Genomic DNA, 12,350 nt, shown 5'->3' with positions numbered 1-12,350 from the left:
GCAACCTACAAGTTCTTCAAATGAGGATGCTCATGATGAAGATGTTATGGATCTTGATAATCAAGATGTACAAGGAGAAATTCAAGAAGAAACATCGGTTGGTGTTGAAGAAGAAATTGTGGTACCTTTGGGAGGAAGGCCAACAAGACAAACTCGTTTGCCGGAAAGGTACAAGGATTATGTTGATCCAAATACTCTTAGAGCTTTGGTGGCTTTAAATGAAGAACTAAGTACATTTCTTGACACCATCAATGCGGATGATGCAAAGCATTGGAAGGATGCAATGAATGAAGAGTTTCAAGCACTTCAAAAGAACAAGACATGGGATTTGGTGGAATTGTCAAAGGGAAGAAAAGCCATTGGTTGTAAATGGGTGTACAAACTCAAGAGAGGGGTGGATGGCAAGGTGGAAAGGTATAGGGCAAGGCTTGTTGCCCAAGGCTTTGCACAAAAGGAAGGTATAGATTTCTTTGAAGTCTTTTCCCCGGTTGTGAAGTTGGTGACTATTAAATTGATGCTTAGACTTGTTGCTATACATGACTTGGAGCTTGAACAAATGGATGTAAAAACAGCGTTTTTACATGGTGATCTTCTAGAAGAGGTGTACATGAGGCAACCGGAAGGATTTGTTGAGAAAGGCAAAGGGAAGCTCGTGTGCAAGTTGAGGAAGTCCTTATATGGACTTAAACAAGCTCCAAGACAATGGTACAAAAATTTTGATTCCTTCATTTTAAGTCTTGGTTACAAAAGAAGTGAATATGATCATTGTCTATACATTAAGTTCTTTGATGATGGTTCATATGTGATTTTAGTTTTATATGTGGATGACATGCTCTTGGTGTCTAAGGATAAAGCTAAAGTTGAAGAGCTCAAAGGATGTTTGAGCAAGAGGTTTGAAATGAAGGATCTTGGTCAAGCCAAACAAATTCTTGGAGTTGAGATTCAAAGAAATAGAATGAATGAGACTTTATCACTTTCACAAAAGTCTTTTGTGGAGAAAATTCTTGAGAAGTTTGGCAAGTGTAAAGAAAAGGCGGTTTCAACTCCATTGGGATCACATTTCAAATTATCTTCCAATGATAGCCCAAATACGGAAGATGAAAAGACCAAGATGTCAAGATACCCTTATGCAAGTTTAGTTGGGAGCTTGATGTTTCTAATGGTGTGCACTAGGCCGGATATTGCTCATGTGGTTGGTGTGTTGAGTAGGTCTATGGCAAATCCCGGAAAGAAGCATTGGGAGGCGGCAAAATGAGTGCTTAGATATTTGAAAGGCACAAGTGACTACTCTATCACATTTAGCAAAGGTGGAGAGCAAATTCAGGGCTATGTGGATGCTAGTTATTGTGATGATCGTGATAAGGGGCGATCTACAATGGGGTATGTTTTCAAGTATGGAAATGGTCCAATAAGTTGGATGTCTAAGCTTCAAGCGACGGTGGCATTATCAACTACCGAACCGGAATACATGGCGGCAACCGAAACTTGTAAATAAGCAGTGTGGCTTCAAGGTTTGATGGGTGAGATTGGCATTGAGTCAAAAGGTATGCATTTGTTTTGTGATAATATGAGTGCAATTTACTTGGCCAAGAACCCGGTACATCACAAGAGGACAAAGCATGTATTGGTACAATATCATTACATTCGAGAAGTCATTGAAGACGGAAGGATCCAATTGTTAAAAGTTGGAACAAATGAGAATGTGGCGGATATTGTCACATCCACCCAGCCGGTACCCTATCTGGCATACCCGGGATGTGATCCACAGCCCCGAAGATCCATAGTTCAGAGACCACATCAGCCACATCGACAATAACACAATCATGAACAATCAATATTAAGCTACAATCAATAAAATAGAATTCAGGAATAAGATATCAAGGATAATCAGAGTGCGGAAATAAATATCAAATTAGATAAATTAAGAAGGCAATGGGCGGAATCCACTCCTTCACCAAGCGGAAGTGAGGTCAAAATTTAGTTAAGTACAAGTCTCAAGTTATGAAGGTAAGTTAAAGTTATTACAATTCTTCTAAATTTAATTGTCACAAAAAGAAGGGGTAACTACTCATAAGTCTCCTCCACAATGGATATGTCCTCTTCAAAGGTGAGGACCATGGAGATCCAACATGACTGCTCCCATACAACTCCAGGGCTAACCCTGGTACGCCGGGTGATCTTCTTCGGTATGGTCACCGAAGTCTTCAATGTAGCTAGTCTCCGGATAGTAGTATGAGGTATCCGGGTCCGCCTCAGGGAGGGTGCCATCAGAGTAATCACCTGTAGAATAGCCTAACAAAATATTGCAATAGAAAAGGAATGAGTTCAAAAGAACTCAGCAAGGAAGTTATTCCACCACACATAAAGCACAAGATAATCATAACATGATGCAGATGATATGAGGCATATAATGCAATATGATTTTATTCTAAGTATGTTGGTCATCTATGGTAGACATGCTTTAAGTCATAGCACCATACTTCTTTAGGTAGTCTCAATCACTCATCACCGGGGGAAATTGGGTCCTACATCCCTCTCGGACAAATCCATGGTTGGGGGTTTCGGTCACCACTCTCTCACATTACCGTTTGGTCTAAGTATTGGCGCATGTCAAGGTATAGCCTAGCCCAATGCAAGTCATCTACTTAATCATATCATGTTAGTTCCAGATACGTCCATTCCTCCCCTCTCGGGAACCTTTCCGGTATCCTTCACACTAGAGTCACGGATATTACTCACCGGACTCATCAACCCTATTGGTCATCCACAAATGGTAAACGGGAAGCTCTCACGTCCCTCTCACGGATCATTTCACCAGTCTTGAGTGCCCGTGAGCCCAAGTCTAGCCATTTGCAACCCTACCAATACATGGCCCCTTTCGGGTAACCGTAGTGCAATTTATGTCCCCTCACGGAGTGGGTACCGATCTTGAGCGCCCACAAATCCACACTACTACCACGGGTTGTTCGGTCTCAATGCTCTTCCGAATCGGGTCTGATATGATAGGGACATCCTAGCCAGACATCTAGACAAGTCCTATGTATGTCATTCAATAGCCCGGGAAGCGTCGAAAGACACCTTCGGAGAACATCCCATACTGTTCCCTCCGATGTCCAAGGACAGAAGCACCAGTAGGGTACCCCTCAATCCCAAGTTATACTTAAGCAATCACATGCCCAAGTTCATCATATCAGTTCACAAGATACAACATCATAATAAACATTCAATTCATGACATTGACATAAGTCATCATATATTGAAATTGATAAACATGATAAGACATTGAAATAACATAATGTAAACACAAAGCTACTGTTGAAAGACATGTGTAGCAAGTCTAACATGATAATAATATGAAATAGAAACTATATTTACTAAGTTAGGGATACCAAGTCAAAATTCCACATCTTAGGTAATTATATCGATAACTATCCTTACCTTGAATCGGAGAAGAGAATGGTCCAAGATCGCAAGCAAGTGGCCGAAATAGCCTTAAAGTCCTAAACAAGCATATATGAAAGGTTAGAGAAGAAATCAGAACAATTGGAGATCAAACGAATCAGAACTAGGCAAAAGTTGCTAACAGCAACTCTATTGGTCGATACATTTGGTCGATAGTATCGACCAATAGTATCGACCAAATCAATTCCAGGACAGCAAGCTGGCTTTTTGGATTCTTGCCCAGATTTGGTCTTCCGGGTCTCGGATTAACACGAAACTTGGAGGATAGTCTAAGCACAACATGGGGACACTAATTATCAAGAAACTTTCATAATCCAATGGTCCATTTGGAAATCCCCAAATCGACATATTCAGGTTAAGAGTTGTAGGTCATGGCATTGGCTACATCTCAATGCAAATTTGGGGAAAACATTAGGGATTAGGTAGGGAATCGTTTAGAAGTAACATGGAACACATATGCAAGGTATAGATTAGGTTAATCATGAGCTTCATCTCAGTTTTGGTAAATAAAGCAAGTTGGTAAGCAATAAATCATGGAAATGTGTAGTTAATGATCATGAGGTGAATCAATCAGTCATATCGGTGAAAACATCATTGTATGGGGTTTAGAAGGTTCATGGCAAGGTGTATGCAAGGTTGCAGCACCTTGGCCATGGTCCCAACAGTGAAATAGAGGAAAGATGAGTGAGAAAGTGATTAGGAGAGAGAGAGTCATACCTTTAAAGTGGAACAAGAAAGTATGAATGAGTGGGTGGCAATGATTGATGAAGAAGATGCTTCACCACTACCAAGGAGGAGTTCTTGGGAGGCTCTCCCACATTCCCAGATGTTAAAAACGCGAGAATAGGGCTCCAGTCTCGAGGAATAAATAAATAGAAAAGAATATTCCAAGAATCTTTAAATCTGGGTTCAGCAAATTTGTTGGTCGATACCGTTGGTCGATAGTATCGACCAATAGTATCGACCAAAACATATTTCTGCAGAATTTTACAGAATAGTTCAGCAACTTTAGGTGCGGACTTGGAGGGCTATACAAGGTCAAATTGCATGGGGTTTTCTCCTACAGTTCACTCAAGAGGTCTAGTTTTAGGGAGTACCTTCGGATTTTGCACCGGAGTCCGTTTGATATCTCAACTGTCTCACTCTTCATCAGTGCGCAGATTCTAACTTAACACTGGTAATGCGCTCAAGGAAGGAGCAGCATCATCAATGTCCATAAATTGAAATCCCGACATTACGTCATCAACCAGTAGGGCCCATAAGTCCCTCCTACCACCACTTCAGGTCTTCGGACCTACAAACACAACAATAACCGGGTCGGGTCAAGGTTAGGTAAAAGCTGGATTTTACAGATATGCTTACCAAGGTTGTCCAAGGAGAGAAGTTGAATTGGTATTTATCTTCTCTTGGTTTCAAGAAACATGATTTGACAAGTAAGTGATTTCCATCAAGGTGGAGATTGTTGGGTTTAGTGATGAAAATCACTTTATCTTTTTGTTTGAATTCAAATTTGAATTTGGTGGGTCCCACTTAGTGTTAAACATGGGTAGGTGTTTGGTATCATTAAGAGGGCCTTGGGAGAGATAAATGGAGTGAGAAAAAGAAAGTTTCTAGTGACTTCTAAATGGGTTTTGTCCAAAAACGGGATGAGCTTTAGTGGTTTCTTCTTCTTCTTGTGGTTTTGCAAGAATATGGTTCTCTTCTCTATTGTATTCTCTCCATTGCAATTCAATTGAAGCTTGAGCTTGGATTGAAGGGTTCTTCAAGAGCTTAAGGTGGAAGGGTATTCTGAGGAGGTTTGAGAGGTTATGTGATCGGTTGAGGTAACATTGTATCACACTCAAATCTTATACTATTTTGAAGATTAAAATAGTGAAATCTCTCACCGTGGATGTAGCTAATCTATAAAAATATTTCGGGTTAGTGAACCACGTAAAATTCTTGTGTGTTGTTTGTATTTCTTTTTCATTCTTGTGGTGGTTTGTTGTTTATTTGCTTTGTGATTGTCTTTCAACTTATTTGCACAAGATCATTGGTTATTTTGTTTATTTGGGTGATTTGTTTAATCATCCGGTTCCGTAGATTAGATCTTGGCTTTTACAATTTACTACTGCAACTTGTTTGTTACATCATTTAAAGTTTGGAAATAGTTTAACTTGCAGAGAAAAGGGTAAGGTTGCATATACTATCCACTCTGAGGCCCTACAGTAACAGGAAGTCTTGTGCACTTGTATGTATCTGTGAACATTCATTGTCAAAAAGTAGTTCTGATTGAGGATTTCTGTTTTAGCTATTTGAAAGGATATTGTTTCATTTGATAAACGAAATACTTGGTAAATGTAAGGCAATATAAAACTATTCCTTAAACAGGTAAGGATCAAGTGCTTGACTTGATTCAACCTTGCCTGGTCAATAATCTCATCTTGGTAAAGTGATAACGGATTCTAATATGAAAAGTAAATGACACTTTTACCCAATTGTAGGACACATAGACATGTGCTCATTAAGGCATTGTTTGGTAATATTCTTATTTCTTGTTTCTTATATGTTTTTTTCTTTTCATTTTTAGAACAGAAATAACCAAAATCATGTATGTGTAATCTGGTCTATTTCTTGTATTTTTTTTAAATTTTTTCTTTCATTTTTGAATCCAGCTGACATTTTTGCATAGTTTTGAATCTACTTTAAGAAACACCCAAAAATATAAATAAATAAAAAACACGCTTCTTTTGAAATGAAGGAGAAACACCTTCCAATGGAGGCATTCTCGTCTTTTTCAATCAAAATAAAACCTCATTTTAAAAGCCTAAGTACTCAAAGTTAATTGTTTCATTTGTGCTTTTTTCTACATGAAAATTATTCCCTTGTTTAATCACATGATTTCAACACCCAGAAAAAATAAAAATGCATAGAAACCCTATTTTCAGCTTGTAAGAGTTGCCATCTGCTAAGTATTTCATGGTCCACACGGCAACTCTCTCTCTCTCTCTCTCTCTCTTTGAGTCTTTCCCTACACTGACCGCTGCTAACATTAGCAGAAAACAGTAGGAGATCGATCACACTTGAGGTTTCCTCTTTCAAATTGGTTTTCATTTTAAAGTTGTAAGTCTTAATGGGTTTTGGTTTCTACAGAATTAAAGACAAAACATGCAGAGGGCCCATAGTGAAGAGAACTTTGGTGTCTACTGTCAACCAATTGTACAAAAAATCTAAATTTCTTGAAGTTTTCATTTTTCTTAGACACTAAGAATATAAGAACGTAGTACATTGGACTTGACCTGATCCAACTCTTACGAAATATTCTTCTCCATAAAAGAAGAAGAGCAACAGCTTGGTTTTGAGTCATTCAACTTGTTATATATGGACAAAGTTCTTATTGAAGGTATAAATATGGAAGGATTTCTCGTCAATGGAATTTGAGATCGCTGAGAAGACAGCATTGTAGTCTAAATCAATGGAATTTGAGATTGGTGAGATAATATTGTACTCTAAAGCAATAAATTATTTTCCATTCTAGTATCTCGATGCCAAAACCACCCACAAAATGCAAAATAAAAATCATGCCAAAATGAGCCTTAAGTATTTGCAATACAAGAAGCAACTGGGGAACAAGAAACCAATCCCTCATAACATTAGGTTCTAACTTCAAAAATCCAAAATAATCATAAAATCTTATCTTGTTTCTATTTTATTTATTGAAATGAAATGATATCCCTTCCAATAGCTAAAACAAAAATCCTTGGTCCGAACTATATTTTGATAAGCAATGTTCACAATTATGAGTAGATAAATCTAGTGCACAAGACTCCCTGTCAGTACAAAGGCCTCAGAGTGGAGAATATATGCAACATTGCCCTTTGCTGTGCATGTTAGGCTGTTTCGAAGTTTCAATCCTCTAACAAACTAGTTGCTGCAATAGTGACCTAAGAGATCATCTAAAGTGATCCATTTCTCACAATGAACCTTATTTATGTTCCTCAGGCTAGGAAACAATGAAAATGCATAGAAAACCTTTTTCTTACCTAAAAACAGGGAAGCATGATATAAACATTACCATACAATCCTTTAAACTACAACAGTAATGATCAAAATGAATTTGTGTCCATTATCCACTACAGATTATATGCTCTCTGATTATGAAACCTAGCATCTTTTCCATTCTATTAAACAAAATGAGGTATTGATGCCAAAACCACCCACAAGAATGACAATGAAAAATTATACCAAAGTGAGCCTAAGTGTTCACTAGTATTCACAATACAAGAAGCAATTGGGAAACATGAAACCAATCCCTTGGAACACAAGGTTATAACTTCCCACACAAAATGATCATAGAATGCTACCCAATCTTGTTTCTATTTCGTTTATCCAAATGAAACAATATCCCTTCAAATAACTAAAACAGAAATCCTCAATCAGGACTTCTTTTTGACAATGAATGTTCACAGTTATGAGTAGATACATCCAGTGCACAAGACTCCCAATTACTGCAGGGCCTTGGAGTGGACAGTATGCAACCTTGCCCTTTTCTCTGCAAGTAAAGCTATTTCCAACTTTAAATGATGTAACAAACAAGTTGCAGGAGTAAACTCACCAGATCAAGAAAATAATCCCTTTTTCACAAGAAAGTAATCCAATTGTCGCTAGAAACCTTACTCATGTTCCTCAGGTTAGGAACTACCAGTGGAACAAGGCTCTCAACGTGATAAAAAGCCTGAAATTCAAGTATCTGTGGAAGCCCCTCAATTTCGAGCTGCGTTAGACAATTTCTTTTTGTGTCGTATAAAACCAACGAACTGAAATCCTTCAGCAATAGAATACGAGCACACGACCAAATTCCTAATGGCCTAACTTGTTTAACTAAGCGATGTGTCCATGTTCGGCTTCGAAAAACAAACTGCATAGTCCAAGACTCCTTCAAGCCATAGTCCTTCATCACCCAATTCACAAGGCTTCTATCTGAGAAATAGCAAAAGACAGAAAGACATCCCTCCAGAACTACGATCCACTTTTCCTTCATACAAGTCTCATTCTCAATTGTATATGCATAATAATTCGGTTCAGGCATTTCTTCGAATACTTCTCGTGCACAATCAAAACAAATGAGTAATCTCCTACTCTCGTTTTCTGGTCTAGCTATCCAATGAAGAATCCCGTTCACAATTGTTGCCATGCTTTCATCAATACAGTAAGGAATACTACCCAGTCTTCTCCACTCATCACTACTCAGTGAATACACTCTCACATCATTCTTCTTGTTTTTCTTGTTATCCAAAGAGTAAACAACCCTCACCACTTTGTAATCATCACTAATGGAATCAAAACCTAATCCCATGCAAAGAAGATTGGAAGTGAACCCACTCACTGGAAGAAACTTTCCTTCTCCAGTGGCTGGGTTCCACAAACACGTGTCCAAACCATGCTCCCCACCTTGAGGCGTAAAATTCAAGCATACCAATCCATTACATGAACCCACGAGAACAACATCTCTAACAGATTCAAGATACGACTTGAATGGGAAATCTAGTTTCTTTGCTCGGCTGGGAAACCCAGAATCTACAGTGTAGAAAACATTATTGCCACTACTGAAAACATTATTGCCACTACTAGATTCAACAGCATCAAGAATTAGAAGAGGGTTGTTGTTCTCAGTTGTTATCTGTAAATGCTTGCGAATGAAAACACGGTTCCTCATGATATCATACCAGCTTTTGCATACACACATGAATCGCAACAGTGACTTAACAGGAACTCTCGACAGGATCTCCCACACCAAATCCTCTAATATTGTGATCCTCCCTTGCTCCTCTCCTTTTTTCATGGTAAGGCAGAGAACAGATCCAAACCCAACTATTCAGATAAAAGCAGAGAACCTCTGAAAAGAAAGATGTAGATCTACTGATACGTTTCCAAGAACCGAACAAGGAGAAGAGAATAAACGACCGAGAAAGAAAGGAAACAGAGGCTGAGATTAGGGATAAACTTCTCAACCTTTCATTTAATGCCCAAAATGAGGCTGTATACCTTAGCTCATCAACCGACGTTGAAAACAATTATAAACAGTAGCAAACAAACATCACGCATTCTAGACAAACAGCCCTATAATGAAACAACCACTCCTAATATATTCTGTTATAAAGTGTATACAAAACGCATGACCTCTATGACCAAATCGCCACAAAACGCATGACCTCTATGATCAAATTGCCAAGTGACACCTCATCTTCTAGGACCTTCTATTCACAGAGTGTAATCCTTCAAGTGTTTGGCCATTTGTCCCACACAAGATGAGTGTCATGTTGGCTCCCCACTCTTATTTGCTGAGGTGTTAACTCTTATCTCACATCCAGTTGTATCATTAACTTCCTCTAGCACAGTAACCTTGTTGTCAAGGTTACAGTTTGGAAACTACAGTTGAAGGACCATCATGTCTTCCCAAGTGACATCTTCGAGTGGAAGCCCTGCCCACTGAATCAGTGCTTGCTGCACTATATTGTTGCCACGGTAGATCTCGCGGAGTTGCAGAATAGCTGTTGGGATCAATTGTGTAGGAGGCAGCAGAGGTTGTGTAGGTGGAACACTCAACATGACTCTGTTTGAGTAGGGAAATATGAAATACTGGATGAATGGCTGACGTTTCAGGTAAAGCCAGGCGATAAGAGACTTGTCCTACTCGCTCTGTCACTTGGAATGGACCGTAGTATCTGCGACTGAGCTTGGTATTCAGACAGACTGCAACAGAGGTCTGGCGATGAGGGCGAAGGTGAACATACACCAGTCACCAACTTGGAATTCCCTCTCGAGATGATGTTTATTTGCCAACGATTTCATTCTACTTTGAGCCTTAAGCAGACTGCTTTTCAAGTCATCTAAGAGTTGGTCTCTAGTGCATAGGTCTTCATCCACCAAGGCATTCGATGAGGTCAAGGGAAATTACCAACTCAGAGTAGGGGTAGCTCGCCCATTCAACGCCTGAAAAGGAGTGGTGTTGATTGCCGATTGATGGGAGGTATTATACCAATATTCAGCCCAAATGAGAAATTTTGCCCACCGTTTTAGTTGATCAACCACAAAACATCGTAGATACATTTGGTGGCAACGATTTAAAATGTCACATCCCCTTTGTCGGTACCCTAACTGGCATACTCGGGTGTGTGATCCACAGCACCGAAGATCAAGTATCGAGGAAATCATCCTCCCACATATTCAATAACATAATCATGAACAGATAAAATCAAGTATAATATTATAAATAAAAGATCAAATCAAGAAATAAATAGCAGTATAATCAGAGTGCGGAAATGATACCAGATGTAAGCACATCAAAAAGAAGTAGAGTGAGGCGGAATCTCACTCCACAGTTACAGCGGAATGTAGCACGTAAGCCTAAAAAGAATTACAACTGTTTCTAAAGAAAAGAAGGAAAGAAAATCAACTGAACTACGAGTTTTATATCCTATAGATAACATCTTCAAAGTAATGGACTTCATCAATCCAACAGAGTTGTTCCAACTCTACGTTACGTCTAATCGTAGTACGCAACTTGATCGCTCGAGGAATCATCAGGGTTATCTTCATAGTTGCCAGTACCTTGCGTGTAGTACACTTCTTCGGTTTGCGCTTCTTCGTGCTGTCCTTCATAGTAGTCAGTACTTGTAGAATAATCTAACAAAAATATTGTACAAAAAGGAGTGAGTTCGAATGAACTCAGCAAGGCAAGTTAACTCATAACAACATAAATAACATACAGCAGAACATAACAAGATGCAATGAAATATGAAACAGATAATGTATGTATGCATCTAAACTCTATGTATGCTAGTCTCTATTGGTAGACATGCTTTAAGTCATAGCACCATACTTCTTTGGGAAGGTCTCAGTCACTCGGCTCTGGTTGGTAATTGGTCCGTCATCCCTCTCGGACAATCCATGGCTGGGGGTTAAGTCACCGCTCTTTCGCTTCACCATTGGTCTAAGTACTGGCGCATGTTAGGGTTAAGCCTAGCCCAATGCAAGTCATCTACTCAGTTACATCAACTCAATTCCAGATACATCCATTCTTCCCCTCTCGGGATCCTTTCCGGTATCCTTCACACTAGAGTCAGCGTATTCCCTCTCGGACTACGGACTCATCAACCCTATAGGGCATCCACATATAGTAAACAGGAAGCTCTCATGTCCTCTCACGGATATAACTCACCGGTCTTGAGCGCCCATGAGCCTAAGTCTATTCATATGCAACCCTACCCATAAATGGCCCCCACAATGTGATTCCCGTCCTCTCACGGGTTGGTTACCTGTCTTGAGCGCTTGTGAATCCCCATTGCTACCACGGGTCGTTCGGTCTCAATACCCTTCCGAATCGGGCCTGATATAACGGGGACATCCTAGCCAAACACTGCTAGACAACCCTAGGTATGACAACCAATGATTCGGGAAAGCGTCGATGGGCATCTTCGGAGAACATCCCATACTATTCACTCCAATGTCCAAGGACAGAAGTGTCAAAAGGACACCTCTCAATCCCAAACCATACCTAATCAAACACATTCTCAGATCAGTCATGACATACAAAATCAACAACTCATCATACAGAGAGAATGTAAAAGTATAATCAAATCATTAAACCATATGCAGTAATAAACATTTCATATAATCTTGAATAATGAAAAAGAAGACATAAGTGAAGTGCTACTGTACTTACAGTAGTACATCAGAAGTATAAAATACAAGAACAGTAAATAAAATCAGAGTTTCTTAAAGTAGAAACCAAAGCATACGCGATCTATGTTATTATGAAATAACTGTCCTTACCTTGATTATCGTCAAAGATAATCCAAAGATCAAAGAAAAAGAGGCTCCAAACTTAGTAAGTAAACCCCTAACTG

At 39.2% G+C, this 12,350-nt stretch overlaps 1 protein-coding gene across 1 annotated transcript; it reads right to left on the bottom strand.

Annotated features, from left to right (window-relative positions):
• Nucleotides 1-7,152: 7,152 nt before the first annotated feature.
• LOC149011358 (F-box protein At3g07870-like) lies at nt 7,153-9,531 on the bottom strand. Its single transcript, XM_089163022.1, has one exon. The coding sequence runs from the start codon at nt 9,281-9,283 to the stop codon at nt 8,081-8,083; it is 1,203 nt and encodes a 400-aa protein (XP_089019148.1). The 5' UTR covers nt 9,284-9,531; the 3' UTR covers nt 7,153-8,080.
• Between the last annotated feature and the right edge of the window lie 2,819 nt (nt 9,532-12,350).

The sequence above is a fragment of the Hakea prostrata genome, chromosome 7 (assembly GCF_041222555.1).
Source record: "Hakea prostrata isolate BN-2017 chromosome 7, UWA_Hpros_2, whole genome shotgun sequence".
NCBI lineage: Eukaryota > Viridiplantae > Streptophyta > Magnoliopsida > Proteales > Proteaceae > Hakea > Hakea prostrata.
Note: the sequence above shows the minus strand (reverse complement) of the source record. Positions and strands in the feature narration are given on the sequence as shown.

Excerpts from the sequence above, each read along its gene's own strand:
- LOC149011358 (XM_089163022.1), bottom strand. The coding sequence starts at position 9,283 with ATGAAAAAAGGAGAGGAGCAAGGGAGGATCACAATATTAGAGGATTTG.